Source organism: Hesperophylax consimilis, chromosome 16, assembly GCF_061612785.1.
Source record: "Hesperophylax consimilis isolate HC1 chromosome 16, BYU_Hcon_1.0, whole genome shotgun sequence".
Taxonomy (NCBI): domain Eukaryota; kingdom Metazoa; phylum Arthropoda; class Insecta; order Trichoptera; family Limnephilidae; genus Hesperophylax; species Hesperophylax consimilis.
Genome location: NC_142851.1, coordinates 20,246,729 through 20,264,352, shown reverse-complemented (window position 1 = coordinate 20,264,352; position 17,624 = coordinate 20,246,729). Strand labels below are relative to the sequence as shown.

At 33.6% G+C, this 17,624-nt stretch overlaps 1 protein-coding gene across 1 annotated transcript in view; it reads left to right on the top strand.

Moving 5' to 3' along the window:
- Positions 1 to 1,311: 1,311 nt before the first annotated feature.
- Positions 1,312 to 17,624, top strand: part of Stt3B (catalytic subunit 3B of the oligosaccharyltransferase complex) — a 42,382-nt gene continuing 26,069 nt past the window's right edge. Inside the window, exons 1-2 of the mRNA XM_089641016.1 lie at positions 1,312 to 1,570; positions 7,834 to 8,052. Of these exons, the coding sequence (XP_089497142.1) occupies positions 1,371 to 1,570; positions 7,834 to 8,052 (419 nt within the window). The 5' untranslated portion in view covers positions 1,312 to 1,370. The remainder of the gene's footprint in view (positions 1,571 to 7,833; positions 8,053 to 17,624) is intronic.

Below are 17,624 nucleotides of genomic sequence, written 5' to 3'. Positions count from 1 at the left end.
AGGAAGTTCTGAAAAGGAAAATGTATGAGGGGTGGGTAGGAATCCGGGGATTAGTGTGTCCAGGAGTGACATACGTATGAATACATCCATCCAACTGCGGTGCAAGGCGATGGGTCAAGAGTGGAGAGGTCAAAAGGCCTCCCTCACCCAGTCTCTCTCGATCCGGCCCGCCACGCAGCAGGTGGGCAGACGTATCCGCCGCCAAGACCTGGACAAATCTCACCCCATGAACCATGAATGATAATGGCAGGAAAATTAAAACGGTTTTGACCCTAGGAACTTACTGAAAAGTTTGGATACTCCTGGTCAATATGATGGGTACTGAGAAAGGGGCGGCTACATGGTCTGGGGCCTAGGGCGGCCAAGACTGCAAATCCGCCTCTGACCTTGAGGCATTTTTCTTACGATTTGACGTATAATGAAAGAAAAGTTTTTAGGTTATATTTTTCGTTTTTTTAAAACCCAAACTAAGAATCTCAGAACCTATTTTGTTCAGCAGGTTCTTAGTTTGGGTTTAATAAAAAAAACTGGCTTAAGAACATATCTTAGTGTTTTTTATTATGACTCACGTTTTTACGTATTTACACAATTTTTTCTAAATATTCAAAGAAAAATATCTACTTATCAAATGAACCCACATATAATAAGAAAGGGCCTTAGATTAAATTAACTTGAACAATTAGAAATCAATAAAAGAACCAATCACCCCAATATTACATTAGTTAATAAAGTAAGGAAAATTATTTATTCCCCGCTTCTAAGTATGTTCACAAAACCATACAATAGATTTAAATAAATTAATAGCAGCCACATCTACACATTATTAAACGATAGAAAAAATAACATTAATGTGGGGAAAACAGACTTCAAAATATCCCCACAGAATATGAAATCTATTGTCTCAATTATTTTATTAATAAATCGATTTAACCGGTAATAAATCATTTAAAATTGAGAGGGGCTAAAATAGAATCATATAAATAATTCGTCTAAACGTGGTTAAAACCGCAGTTTGAAAATGGCCCAGAAAGCCGAAACAGCTGTAACATAAAAAAAAAAAAAAAAAATACTTGGAGAACTTAATAATATTATTAAATTTGATTGAAATTAAACTTAAAAAAATCTACTTATCGTTCTGTAAATAATGATAAAAACAATGTCATAAGAATATCACAATTAATTAACATTTTCATGAACGCTTCGTGGTAAAAAATTTTTTTTTTTCTGTTTGTGTGAGGCGACTTACAATTTTTAAATATTTCGCCTAATCTCAGACAAACTGGGAAAATTATTTAGCAGTATCGCCACATTATTGTCGCGACGTGTCATCTTTATTTTCTGTGACAAGTGCTGTCGTCGAATGCCAGCGCATGAATAGTTTGGGAAAAATGCCGGCTACGGAAAATGCAGTTAAAAACAAGAGAAAGAATTATGAAAAACTATCACAAGCCGCTGGTTATAGTACTCTTCTAACTTTTATCATATTAGCCCTAGCATGGATTTCTGGATTTGCTTCCCGGCTATTCGCCGTCATACGTTTTGAAAGTATCATTCACGAATTTGATCCATGGTATGTTTCTTTTGATTTTATGTGAATACTTTAACTAAATTGTGTGTACCAATATCCACGAATGCGTACGAAAGAGCCGATATATTTTATTTAAAAAAAAAAGATTTTGTGCAAAATGAAATTCGATTTTTTTATGTTACGTGGAAAGTTGTGTTTTTGAATAAGGAACGCGTTACCATCAGTTTATTCGTGATTCAATAATGCGAAAGCATATTTTAAAATATTACCCATATAGGAAACTCGATGTAGTCTAATTTTATCACCCAGGGAATGTTTTCCATCAAGTTATAACCTCTTTATTAGAAAGGTAATCTGAATTCATGCACTTCACACATTCCCATTATTTCTGTTATCTGTAGAGATAACCTTCCCTGGTTATTTAGTATTCATAACATGAAACAATTTTGCAATTGAGCAACTTTGTTAAGGTTTTACAAGCATCTGTTTTATTTAACTACTGATAACTTTTCACAATCCTAATTCCAAATTGCCAACAAATCTTCATGTAACTACTAATTTTATTATCTTTCGAATTTATTATTTTTCCTTGAGTTGAAAGTCTATTATTTTAGGCCGTTGATTTATCAAGGAAATTTTTTATCCATCTCTGATTAAAATTCATATTCAGCTTCCGTAAGATTTAACAACAATATAGATTATGCTGGAATAGATATGGTGGGAACTTCTATTCTATGGTTGTTCATAGAACGCAAGTCGATTCAACTATAGGTTTCTATTTCTATTTCATAGATTCTATGAATTAGGTCACAGAATAGAACAGGTGGCATTTCAGCTTTAATAGAAACTTTGGTAAACTGAGATAAGATTAATATTTTGCATCAGAAAATTAATTTCAAATACCCTAAGTAAAGTACACACTTTTTCTGTGGAATTTGTAACTTAACTTCTCAAGCCCCAAAAGTAACCATTAAACACCAGCGTATACAATAAGGAATTCTAGTCAGTTTAAATTATTTATTTAAAGAATTTTTACAGAAATGTTTTTACAAAGATTTCCAAAAAACATGAATTCTATTGAAATAATTTGTATATCGCAGTGGTGACCCAGTGTGCGAGTCTATGCCCAAACTTATCCACTTTCTTTATGAACACTGCCGACTGTACCATGGTGTGAGTTCTGTCAGAACCCGCCGAACAATCGCAGTTTAAATCAGTGTTTAAATCCCTTACAGTTTTAATCATCTTGAAATGATGATTTATTCATTCTATGTATAATTATGAATAATATATGTTCAGAATCAGCGTTTGTTGATCTATATGAATATATGTTTTTTAAGCCATAATATTCTTTACTCAAGTTCCTTATTGGTAATCTGAAAACCATACTTTTTGTCTATGGGATTTTTACCGTTGGCACACTACAGAGGTCACCGTAGTTCGGCACTTTGAAGGCATAGAGAAGTTTTCCACCATAAACTTTCCTAAAAAACTGATTTTTTTAAATAATTGGTACTTACTACTTACAAATTTATAATATTATTACCTACTACTTAGTTTGCTTCGGTAAAATATGCATGCCTTGTACACAACTTTGAGTAATTTAAAAAATGAAGAAAAAACATTCACGGGTTACGAATAACCTGACAATATTTGAAAATCTCTTACTACCACCACAGTAAGCCGAAAATGTTGCTTGTGTTGTGATGGAGTACTTAGCTAGTCGAGGAATTGAACACACTATGTCTGGGTCATAATGCATTGCATTATATGATTAACTTTATTTAGAAAAGTGTCCTAAGTGGCGAGGGACGCAAGAGGTATAGGGGTGTGACAGAGGGTTGAGGATATGGAAGGAATTTATCTATCAATTCATTCCGTTACCTCAAATTACTTTTGACTTACAATTAGCACAAAATTCTATGATTAAATTACTAGTTTCAAACAGATATTTTCACAGAGGCGAAACATATCATTATTGTATCGTAACTTGACTGTCTTACCGGTACAGGCCTTATTATGGCACAAATTATTGATTCAGCATATATCTGACTCTGAATATAAGAGGAAAGTCGAACATGAACATAATACTAGGTTCACAAAAAATGAAGGAATGCTTGTACCAAAACATAACAATAAATACGGACAGCGAACCCTGGAATACAACGTGCCCAAAATATTCAACATGTTACCAAGCCATATAAAAAAATGCGAATTACCTCAGAGATTCAGATATATGCTGAAAACATGGCCACTAAGCAGAGATATTCTGTATTAGGAATACTTTTGATTATGGCAGTGGTTGGTGATAAATATGATGTATAAGTTGTATTGTAATAAGTAATAATATTATGAAAATATGTTATATTGTAATTGAACATGAACATCCTGTTGACAAACTGCTTAATTGCAGTTTAATGGGATTGTACTTTGAAGAATAATAAATAAATAAATAAAAAACTTAAAAAATCAAAAATAAATTGTACTAATGCCACGATGTCCAATTAACATGATAAGATAATCTATGAATCTTGATTCCTGATATTATGATACATTGTCTATGCCTATTTTGATTTGAAATTTTTATTCACATAAATAGAGTTTTGGTGGATTCACATGAAGGAAGAACAAAGTCAGCGAAAGTAACAAAATGCACGGAAATTACTGACTGAATGCATCTTAGAATTTTCTTCTTTTTTTCCTTCTTCTATTTTGTTTGTTTTTATCACTTTCTTAATATTCTTTTTATGCAGCGCCCTTGAGGTGAGTTTTCACAAATATGGCGCTATACAAATTTTCCAACTATTATTTATACTGTCCGTTTTATTAAAAATAAAAATGTAAATCAATAAAATCATAAATCTCCAAAAGTTCTTCACCGATCACATTGAAATTTAGACACAACTTTGTATTCAAATACCTGTGTGTTTGTATATGTCTATATTATAATATAGATGTCACTTGTGAGAGGTAAAAACATGCTTTTTTGTCACCTGTGACAGGTAAAAACCACGCTTTTTTGTTTTTGTTTTTTTTTGGTAAAAACATGTTTTTTTTTTAAACAGTGACATCTGTTGGATGTAAAAGCAACAAGCACTATTGTTTCTCTATCTTCACAGACAGAATAAGCCACAGCAATGTGTGGCAGGGTACAGCTTGTATTTAAAAAAAAAATTATTAGCAGAAACTTGTTAAACTGGTTAATGCAACCATTTATCGTCATACTCATAATAGTTAATACTGGGGGATAAGAATGGGTTAGTAGAAGACGTTACTCATAATCAGGCGCATGCGTACTGCGTATACCGGCCGTAATACGACAATATTAGAAGTTGACAGAATTTTAACCCTTCAGTACTTTTAACACTCAGTTTGCAATCTTTTCTGGGTATTTCAAATGCTCTATATAATCTTATCCTTTAATTTTCCGTAAAAACAAATAATTTTTTAGAAACCATATAAAATTATCTTTCCGGTGTATGCATTTAACATTACTATATCTAAATAATAAAATTTTAATTTCAAACATGATAATGTTATAAAAAACGCTAACCACATTTTTACTTAATTTTTTACTCCAATTATCGAAAAATTGAGAGAATTCGGTATTTCGAAAACACTTTTGTTTTGTTTGGGGAATTTGTACGAAAATTGTAACTTCACTTTTATCTCGTTCATATAAAAAAATATATGAAATAATTTTGAAAGTTAAACTGATTGTTACTATAGCGGCGCGAAATATGAATTATTCATTTAGTCTATTTTTAGGATTTTATTAATGGTATTACAGTACAAATATTTGAGGCAAATTGGAAAGAATTATTATTCCCCCTTTTAAGCGCTTGTTATATGATAGCGAAATTTCGCAAACTGTCAAAATGTCTTCATTTTTATGTCACTAGAGGGCGGTAGTTGTACATTAATGAACTTGTTAAAATATAACGTCACACGTGCGTTTGTCGCAAAGCAATGAACGTATAATATGAATGTGAAATATTAAGTAAAACAAACAACTTAGTAAAAAAGTATGACTTATTTGCAGAACCTACTATTTTGGTAAAGCATTTAATTTGACATTTTTTATAAATGTTTCATCATTCACTTGCTGTTGTCATTAGTGTTGAGGAACATTTCCGATACATATAGTTTGTTTTACACGGTGTTCGGAAACTCGTGGTATAAACGGTAAAACCCTTTATAGGTCATAAGCTAAAAACGGATAGTTTTGAAACCTGCAACATTAAGGTTTATATTTCTTTATGTTTACAAGTTATAAGCCCTTGGGTTGTAATCATTCTGAGGTAACGCACAGAGGTCTTGAATCGAACCAACCGCCCAAAGTTCTCACATGTTGAGTAAATTTACGAAAATCGCGTCCTGGTCAGTTTCTCTATAAAATTATCAAAGCAGTTATTCATTTATTGTCAATTTTGGGTTATGACTTTTTTTATTTGAGCTTTCGTTTTCGAGAAAATCGAAGGTGGATTTATTTGGTAAATTTCTTAATTTTATATTTGATAGAATATCTATACATATTAATACCATCATTAATAAATTGACCTCGAGAAAAGAAAGAAATTTTATTTTTTTATTTATATATTTGTTAAATTATTCTGTGTTATTTAGTACAACTAAACAATAATCTTTTTTCATTTATTCGTTACTTGAAGCATACCTTGTTTGGAGTATTTTTTCCGGCTGCCATGGATAAATCATAATATTGATCTACAAAGAGAAAAATAATATTGGTAATTTTTGGTTCAATTACCAAACGTGCCCTATGATAAAACGTTCACTCTCCCACTTGGTCAGAGCGCGTAAAGACAATGAATTCTCTCACACACACTTGCATAAAGATGCCGCCAGTAAACAACATGACGTTAGTGCTAACCGTTAGGAAAAGGAACGCATATTAAATGTTGAGTTTTAAAATATGACACTTGAAAAAATACAATACGTCAAATTTACATGAAAAAAGAGAATTTGTGAGTAATTACTGTTTTTGTAGCTTCATTAGATTATTGCAATGCTTCAAGTGAGTCGGTATTCTACTTTTAGACCCATTAATGAAACATTTTGATGGCATTTTCGAAATATATACGCCGTGAAACAGGGAGCGATAGCTTCAGTACCGTTCACGGGGGCTTCTCACCCGTAATAAGTAAAATACTGTGAAATGTCTTGAAAATTTGGTGCAAGATGAAGTATTTATTTAATTGTTAATATCCACAGATATCATAACGATAATAAGAGGCCGTACTTCTACAGATGTGTGTATTATATACATATTTTAAATTAAAAATATTGTGTAAAAGCGTTTTTAATGCGATAATCATGGATCGAAGTTTTAAAAGTGGGTTGTATGGTGTATCAATGTTTTTATTTTTTATAGTCGAATGCCTACAACAACTACAAAAAAAAATAGGCAGACTGAAAAATAATAGTCCATTAATTGGTATAAAAAAATATGAAGTCTGAGAATGACATACGAAAGGTAGTATTAAGCCGTTTTAGGGAGCTGTTTTCCAGCAAATCACCATTATGCCCTATAACCCACTCTTAACTTAAAAAAATATGTATTTCCGCATGATAGAAAAAAGTTAAAAATACTTTTACAAAATATGGACGCCCGGTCATATATGCCCTAAAACCCTGGAGGGGTTAAACCGCTCGATCCCAAGGTATCGAAACGTATTACGTCGGAGAGCGCGGAAATTGTTAACAATCTGATACCCATTTGCAATTCTATCAGAGAAATATTTCAAATCGATATATCGATTTACCAAAGCAAATACGGAACGCATAATTGGCAATTCAAAACAGACCGGGTCAATGGCATTGCAAATGTCATCTGAAGAAAATTAAACGTGAAATGTGGAATATAACCGTGTTTTTGAGGATTGGAACAAAGTGATGCCAGTCTAACAAAGTCTTGTACGAATATTATTATGAGTAAAGATTTTAACCCAAGCAGTAAACGGCCCTCTCCAACGTATATCTATACCAACCCTGCAGCAGCATATTAGGGAATTTTTATAAGTAAGACTGTTTGAATTGAACAACATTTGAAAGGGCTACTGGCTATCAGATCTGAATAGGTACTTTCCTATTCTCTGCCTCATTTCCCTTCTCACTTTCTTCAGTTTCTCAACGTTCCCAAATTGTAGAGTCAACAAAAACGAGTATTCTTAAGTGTCCTTGGCAAGGATTGTATCAGTAATTAGCATTGTATAATGTTTATATAATATAAAAGACTAAAAGATAATAAAAATCAGTCATATTTTAATTTAATGAGTTTGTTCCAGGTTCAACTATCGTGCAACGGCCTACATGGTCCAGCATGGCTTCTACAACTTTCTGAACTGGTTCGACGAGCGTGCATGGTACCCGCTGGGCCGCATCGTGGGGGGCACCGTGTACCCTGGCCTCATGATCACCTCGGGAGCCATCCACTGGCTGTTGCACCTGCTGCACATCCCCATCCACATAAGGGACATTTGCGTCTTTCTGGCGCCCATCTTCAGGTATGTACAACAAATTGGAATACAATTCTATTTATTATTAGTTATTAGACTTCATCCGATGTTTTAAGAGTTTAAATGGTTCTTATTGAACAATTGAAATACATCTTGACAAACTTAGCTTGTGGTATTTCAAACCTCATTACATTAGATGACTATTATCCCCTTCAGACAGGCAATTCAAATCTTTTAATTTTCAAAAAAAAAGTAATTGTAATTCAAACAGTCAAAGTAAAGTATTGGTTATTCAAAGTTTTCAAAAAAATAAATTATTTCTCACCGTTAGATGGAAGCGTAATCTACACAAATAGAAGTTACAAGTCGTGAACCTAATTAATAAATAGGTGTTTGCACTGTGAAAACATTGTCAGAAAGGGTTAAATCGATTTTTGTTCCGGTTAAGATGAGACAATTCCTTAAAATATAGCCAGAATCTTAATGACGCAAGTGAAGCAGTCCTGCACAAAAATATGCGACATGCGGTCCTGGTGTATTGGAAAAACCTGCAGTTGAATTTGCCCTATCAAATCTCTAAAATAAAGTGGGAATATTAACAACATACGAGATTAGTTTGTGTAAAAACAATATTCGGCGCCTAGCCCGGCGTAATGGACTGTCGACGTTGCCCTAGCAGGACTGGAAAATCGGGATTTCCGTATGGTTCGTTTTAATTATTTCTGACGAACGTATTACGAAAATCTCAAATGTTTCTAGAGGAATCACTCGGGAAATTACTAATTCATCGTCTAGAAAAATAAAATCTGGTGCTTACTGCTAAATTTACAATTAAAAATTTTTTATAAAATTTTCAAAACGTTTTACGTTAAATATCATAATATCGTTAATATAATGGTAAGGTCCTGTTTTATTAATCTTAAATACAAATAACTTACATCCTTAGGGATCCCTCTAGAAACATTTGGGATTTTAGTAATATGTTCATTAGAAATAATTTTATTTTAATTTTTTTATTTTGTACAATATTTTACATTTCTTTGGGTGGCTTACCCGTGCTGAGGCCTCCACTTTATAAAACAAAAAAAAAATAATGTTGGTGAAGAAACAAAAACATAAGATTAAGATAAATTTGGGTAAGATAAATTTTTAAGTATTTGTCAAATTAAAATTATACTACCAATCATGTAAAAGCCCTCTGGGCGTTAAATAAATAAAAAAAAAAAAACTAAAAATATAGAACACTTAACAAAATAAAATTTAAATAAATGAAATAAAAAGTAAAAAATCGGTATATTTATATTATATGTTTTGTTTTATATTGATTTTGTGTGTTACGTTTAGGTTTAATTATTTAATGTTATGAAATTTTGGTAATATTGTTAAAATTAAAATGTGAGCGTCGAGCAAACCCCCGTTATTAGAGTCTTATGTCGCCTTAAGCACTGATTCTCGGCCCGTTTACGCTTTTGATCAAATTGTGATCAACTGATAAGCATGACTGTCAAGTTGCTATGCAAGTCTGCTAATTACAATTTGATCAAAAGCAGAAAAGTACCAAGTATCGGTGTTTAACGGGGACCATTAAAATTCTATGTAATTGGTGCTGCTTACATAATTTACATTCCCTGCCATTTTGGTGCAACTTAAAATAAATTAATTTGAAAATAATTCACTGTAGAATACTGTTCAGTAGTAATTAGCTCAAAAATACATTTTATCCGTAAAGATGGCCGCCTAGTTCTCGCATAACAGTATTTTGACAGCTGGCTATCTGGCATTGTATTCATTTAAAATTTATGTGCAGAAATAAATTCGATATGAATATCGAAGATGGTTGTGAAAAGTTATTTTAGAGGAAAGTGCTATTTTTGATAGTGCCTATGTATGAAATGGTTTTTGCCTATACCTATCAGCTAATGAGATGCCTAATGCAGATAAAAATAAGTTATTATCATTATATATTGTGTTTTATTGAGTTTGTCATCATGGTGCTGTAATTTAATCCACCTGATTTTTTATTATTTGACAGTAACACTTTTTATCATAAATATGTAACAAACCCTGATTTTTTATTAGCTTGGAAATATTCATGTGAATAGAATTACTAATTTGGGTTTATTTTAACCTCTCAGACAATAGCCCAGTCAATGAAGGTTTTGTGTCGGAACTAATTCCCCGGAAGCTGAATTTTTCACAGATGTTAGAAGACCTTTAGACATGTATTTTTACAAAAGTCCCCGACTTTTCCCCTTGTGCTTCCTTCCCCACCCCCTCTTGAATATATTTTTCAAAGCCTTTCGGAATACGCTAATATCTCCTCAATGGTTTTATAAAATCAGATTTTTTTTTTTTTTTTTTAGTTTCTAATTAGTTATTCTAAAAAATTGTATTCTTTCATTTTTGCGAGAAATGCTATACAATCTCTACAATTTATTAGTAAAGGAAAAATATCAGTTTTTAAAATAGTATTTCAGAATATATTTGCACATAACTTTTTTCTGAGCCTGTTAACGAAAATAAATAAATCAACAAAACTTGTAGACAATATTTTTAGCTATAAAATAATGTATATAATGATGGGTTTTAATTTATAATAAGGCACGTAGGCTGTTAATAAGGAGCACGGCGCGCGGGGGCTCGAATGCGCAGCGGTTCGCGGGGCAGTGAGAAATTACAAAAACCTAAGGAAAGTAATGATTAATTCATGTGTTTTTTTTATAGCAAATTCGTCTAACGTTGAAGAGTTTTATTGTTATTTACCAGGTTTAGTTCGGAGGGGAGGTGGGTAATATAAATATTTTCCCCTGCCCAATGAAACGCTTTCATTATCGACCAACCGCCGTGCCCCGGTCTGGCTAAACAGTCATATTATGTTGTATTATTGTTTGTTACTTATTATTTAAATAAAGGTATGTGAGAAATTTATGGGAATCAGTTTACGCGTCCCCAACAGTAACCCACATGCTCCATGGACATGAATATTCTCGGGCAAACAGAGCCTACACTTTAACAGCAGCGTCTTTTGTCCACGTAATGAGAGAAGAATATCGAGATATTGATGGGAAATTAAGACAAATAGAAAATATGTATCAAGATTTAGTTACGTGGAAAAAAGATATGGAGGAGGTTAATAATGATGACAATCTAAAAGAGAAGATTCCATATACTGAAGCAAGTGAAGACAGGATTAAGGAATCATCTAGTAGGACTGCCAAGTTGTGGCTTTACCTTCTACATTGCATCGACCTCATGCTTAGATTTATATTTGCAGAGAAGTCCGGGAATCGGAAAATGCACCTAAATACTATTGTTGATATGCTTCCATTTTTCCACCCGGCAGGACATTTACCATACGCAAAATCAGTACATATGTACGTTCAAAGTATGTTGCAACTCGAATCAAGAATAACTAAAGAAGAATGTAAAGTATTCACTGAAAATGGGTACTTTACAATAAGAAAAAGCGACAGATATTGGTCCGGTACGTGGATGGATATGATCATCGAGCTCATGCGACCAATGAAGTCAGTAGCAGGTTTGACACTTGGGCGCGGAATCACTGACAGCGCTTTGTCAATGTGGAAACTTGGAACCACTTACTACGTGAAAGTGCAAGAGAGCATTGAAGAATTCATCGGTATAGAATTTAATTTTACTGAACAGCATGTTGAGCTGCGCGAATCACGGAAGAAAAGGGATAAGCTAGATATAGGAAAATATACATCATGGCTAAGACAGCACAGCCCGTTCACCAAGCGCTCGGGGGAGCTGTTGTCTTTATCTTCAGGGTTTATTTCAGATAATAGTGTCAATTGTGATAAAGTTTATGAGGTGGGCCTGAAAGCTATGCAAAAAATGAAAGGATTTAATTTTGGAGATATACGACTAAAAAGGAAAGACATGGTGATTACCCAGCAAGATTCAAATACGCAACTGTAAGGACGAGACAAGTTGCAGTAAACCCCCAGCAGCTATTTAACAGAATACTGTGCATTAGTGATAGTCCTAGCAAGCTTTAGACCTACTTAGGATATGAATTTGCTTCAAGACCCCTTCTATTTTTGATGAAGTCTCCCTTCGTAAAGGAACAAAATCATGTATGGCGAAAGTATTTAGCGAAAGTATTCATGACGAAGTTGATTTGGAAAATGCTGCAATAGTCATCGATGGGGGATACCTCCTACACTCTGTTGTTTGGCAAACTTAAACTACTTACGGAGACATCACTAAATCATACTCACGTTTCGTCCATACTAAATTTGGCAAATATTCTATTGTCGTTTTTGATGGATACCCTGAAGAACCAACTGTAAAATATGAAGAGCAAAGACGAAGGTCGGCTAGCAACTCATCGTGCGATATTGAATTAAACTTCACTACACGTTGTTTGACTAAGAATGAAGCTTTCTTATCTAATAAGAAAAACTACAAAAATAATGATTGAAGCACTGTGTCATGAATTTAGTGAATCTGGTTTGAAAACAGTCACGGCCGCAGGTGATGCCGATATTTACATTGTACTAACCGGCATCGAACAACTAACATCTTCTTAAAAGTGATTGTTGTTGGCACGGATAGTGATCTTTTTGTATTACTTGTAAGTCTTGCTCCTGAAGGAAAATCTATTTTTTCTGTAAAGATGTTGCTGGAAAGGCCCCTTCAAGAACTTTCTACATCATAGAGAAACCTATAATGGTACATAAAGATATTCGAAAACACATGCTATTTACCCATGCCATTACAGGCTGTGATACGACCCCATCTTTATATGGGTTAGGAAAGATAAAAGCCGTTGACACGATGAAAAACAATCCCGAAGCAAAACGCGCAGCTCAGGCATTTCTGCAAAAAGATGCAACTGAAGTTGTTGCATCTTTTTGTGCAATTATTCATTTATTGCAATTATTCAATTATTTCAATCAATTCATCATGCAATTCAACTTGTTGCAAAATGGAGAAAAATTCGCTCTCGCCATGTATGGTCTTAGTAGCTACTCTAATTGAAACAAAGCTCGATACTATAAGTTTACCAGACTAACGACAAAATCAGCTTTTAAATCTAAATTTGACTTGGCAAAACTACCACTGACTTCAGAATCGTGTCATCAACATTTGTTGAGAGTTTATTTGCAAGTGCAGTTTTGGTTAGGAAACAAACTAAACCCTATAAACTGGGGATGGAGGTATGAAAATGTAAATGAAAATGGTGGAAAGAAGAAATTATTGAAACCATTTGCTCATGATGACCTTCTTTCTCTGGTGTCCCGTTCCTGCAAGTCTGGATGTGAAAATTACTGTGGCTGCAGAAAATCTGGATTTACCTGCTCTGCCATGTGCTACAACCGTAACGGATTATCATGTCTGAACACACCCCAGTATGACGAATAAATGGAAGACTCTCTTGACTAGAAAATTATTTTAATATTTGCCTAATTTTGTCATAGATAATATTGATAAGTATATAATATAATTTACAAACCGTTTTATGTCATTATAATATTTTTGAGGTATATTTTAAGAAGCTTGTTTGAAAGTAAACCATTTTAGATCTATGCACTCTTTTAAGTGATTTGTTGTTTCGGTATTTTATTGTTGATAGGTGCACAATAAAGCAAGTGAGAATTTCCACAAAAGATTTTTTAGAACTTCGCCATAACATAAGGTCTGCAATATTTTAATGTTGTGAAAGGATAGTCCCATGTTGCTGTAGGTATTTTAGGCTTATTTCACATAACTTTATTTAAGTAATATGTTACAAACAATCATACAACATAATATGACTGTTTAACCAGACCGGGGCACGGCGGTTGGTGGTTAATGAAAGCGCTTCATTGGGCAGGGGAAAATATTTATACTACCCCCCTCCCCTCCGAACTAAACCTGGTAAATAACAATAAAACTCTTCAACGTTAGACGAATTTGCTATAAAAAAAAAACACATGAATTAATCATTACTTTCCTTAGGTTTTTGTAATTTCTCACTGCGCCGCGAACCGCTGCGCATTCGAGCCCCCGCGCGCCGTGCTCCTTATTAACAGCCTACGTGCCTTATTATAAATTAAAACCCATCATTATATACATTATTTTATAGCTAAAAATATTGTCTACAAGTTTTGTTGATTTATTTATTTTCGTTAACAGGCTCAGAAAAAAGTTATGTGCAAATATATTCTGAAATACTATTTTAAAAACTGATATTTTTCCTTTACTAATAAATTGTAGAGATTGTATAGCTTTTCTCGCAAAAATGAAAGAATACAATTTTTAAGAATAACTAATTAGAAACTAAACAAAAAATAAATAATCTATTTTATAAAACTATTAAGGAGATATTAGCGTATTCCGAAAGGCTTTGAAAAATATATTCAAGAGGGGGTGGGGAAGGAAGCACAAGGGGGAAAGTCGGGGACTTTTGTAAAAATACATGTTTAAAGATCTTCTAACATCTGTGAAAAATTCAGCTTCCGGGGAATTAGTTCCGACATTGGGTCTTTTTTTCCCTTCATTGACTGGGCTACAAAGGCATTTGTATGCTATGTGTTCCTTTGAGAACTGTCAAAACGCGGAAATTTTTGTGTTATTCACGACTTTTGCTAAAAGCATCATAACTCACGTCTTGGGAAACGTAGCTTCATTCTAAAAAATGTTTTGGAAAGATTATGAAATTCACTATCGCATTGTTTTGTTATACGTAAATATTTGCGTTTCTAAATATACATTTTCTGAAAACGTCAAAAATATGTAAAAATCGCTGACCATTATTTCAAAGCTGTGAAAAATGTACTTTTTTCTGAGTATCATAAAGAAATAACACTTTATATATTGAAGAAATATAATTAAAAACTATTGGTCACCTCAAAATATTAACCGTCCAAACTAAAATATTTTTAATAAATTATTTAAAAACGCAATAAATTACGAACGAACAAGCTGACAGATTCAATCGACTCAGATAATGCACCTCAAGATTCCATAGATATTTTTGAATGCAGACGCGTAGCGTTATTCATTATCGATACTCTGTTTTTTAAATCATGGCAATCCGTATACTAGTGATGGAAATAAATCGATTTTTGTAAAATCTCGCGCGCTTACGTGAAAAGACGTACTAATGTCTTGACCGCTATTATCATATTTACGTCTTTTGACGTTCTAATGTTCCGAGTGGTTAAACTCCATCACATTTGATGAACAGTGCCATTTTAAATTTTTTTACATTTTAACGATCCCCGTTAAACACTGATTCTCCGCCCATTTCAGCTTTTGATGGGATTTCACAATGTGATAATGATCCCATAATGTTCATGATATTATGCTTGTCAGCTAATTACAATTTGATCAAAAGCTAAAATGGGTCGAGAAATGGTGTTTATCTTCTTGACCGCCTGTATCATACGTATCCAGACCTCCAGAATATTTCAAGAGAATTCATATTTACGCCAAAAAACACAAAAACACTTCAACCCCGAAACCGCTTGATACCGTGTCGCCGATACATTTGGAAATCTTTACATCAAAATAACTCAATCAAATGATGTATTATATGTGATTAATCAAGATAATTACATAGCAATATAATAACAGAACCTGAAACACATCTGAGAATAATCATCCACCACCTCCCTCGGACACACCAACCCACGAAGTGACCACCGCTAGGAAAGCTACTCAGTATTTACGTAGGACCCCCTCCACTACTCCCCGGATGGAATTCCATGATGGCCGCCGTTTCCAACCAATCACAGCCCAGCATATCACCTTGACTCCCTTATCAAAAACTGATAACAGATTCAGATGTGATTAATTGTGATATCATCAGACTGGATTTACGGGAAAAGGATGCAAGATATAACTACGAAATAAATACCAACCTCAAGAAATGATTATATACTAATACAATAACATGAATAATTATATCTAACTATATTTGTTACTCTTTGGGAAATGTTCAAACCAAAGATATTTAACCTCAAACCCAATATGAAAATTTGTATAATTATTTATAAAATAAATAAACGGGACTGCGGGAGATGGTTTTGGTAGACTGAACTGACTTGGTGGAAGGTATCATATTAAAATATAACTTTCCTCTCAACAAGATAATTGCAGAGAGGAAAAATACCTAACCACTTTACTCCTCACGAAAGAGGATAGAACGCCTCCGAGAGGGTTCGATTTGAAAACGTTCTATAAATAGAGAACCGAATTCCATACAAAGTCAGTTCAACAACTACCTCTGAAAGAGAATCCTCTCTCCTGAAGAAACCATCTCCAAGTCTCCAAAAGTCTCAAGAAATATTTTCAAGTGTTTTATTCAGTAGTAAATTCAGTTTTTGCCAGTATTAAATTCCTTTCGTCAGTTCAGATCTGGAATAAATTCCTCTCTGATCGTGGCATTAAACTCCACCACAAAGGCTCTACAAACATCTACCAAGACTGAAAACGCCTAAAAAGTGTACCCAGCTACCTTCGTATCTACAGTAATTGTACGGACAGTATATTGTTTCGTACACCGCCGATGCAAAATTTTTGCCGTGCGCCAGTTGATTCTATTTCCGTAATAATTCACTTGTTTTTTGCAAAATGGTGTTTCTGTAAATTGTACTGTCTCTGTGAAAGGAATTGTTTGTACAATAAAAATATAAATAATTTTTGAACTTTCAACAATCAATGAAAAAAATAAATCCCGCCAACTTGCAATCATACACTTTGACAATATTTGAGACAAGCTGAGAAGAATAATTATTTATCTTTCTAATGATGAACAAATCATGTATTTACGCATTATAGAAAAAAAAAAACTTTTATAATGTATGGCCGCCCCGGTCAGATGTGTCCTTCAGAGCCTCTAATGGAAGATGAAGTTTGTGGCCAGAAATGTCCTTCCAAGGCCTGAAGGGTTAATAGGACCGTTCAATTGTCTAAAAATAACTAGCTCAGTACATATTACATATGATTTGAGATTTGCACAGACAAAAGTACTTTCATGATTTATTTTTGGGGTATTGTGCCATGTTACGCTTCCTCCTTCTTTGGACTACATTTTGGACGGTGTTACAATGTCCATTATCAGGGCAGATGTGAGCTAAATCATTATTTTTTTATGATTCAATAACTTGTAGTTTTAATATGCATGCCAGTAGTTATTTTCACATCGAGGTCATAAATTTCGTTTTTATTACATGGTTTTCCTCAAGGTAGTTAAATGAATTTTATTGTTATTATAATTGCAATGTACGAAACAAGTCACAAAGAACCACGATGAAAATTTCACAGCAATTTTGAAGCTCCAATAAACACTCGTACGGCCTGCATACTTTGACGGGCAATGCGAGATTAATAAGTGGAAGCTTCTAACTTTTTTATGTATACGGTAATGCCTTGCCAAGATTCTTAATTGAAAATTCTTCATCATTGTTATCGGCGCTCCAGAACCTTGAATATTCCTGGCTGCCTTCAATCCTACCGGTCTCCTATTGATTCCTTTCATTTCCCTATGACCAATGATCCGGTGTGTCTCCACTCTCCACACTGTCCAGTCACCTAAGTTTAAGGCCTGTTAACACTCCCTTGTCGTGCAGGCTATATTACTGTAAAGAAGCCTCTTCGGTATTCGG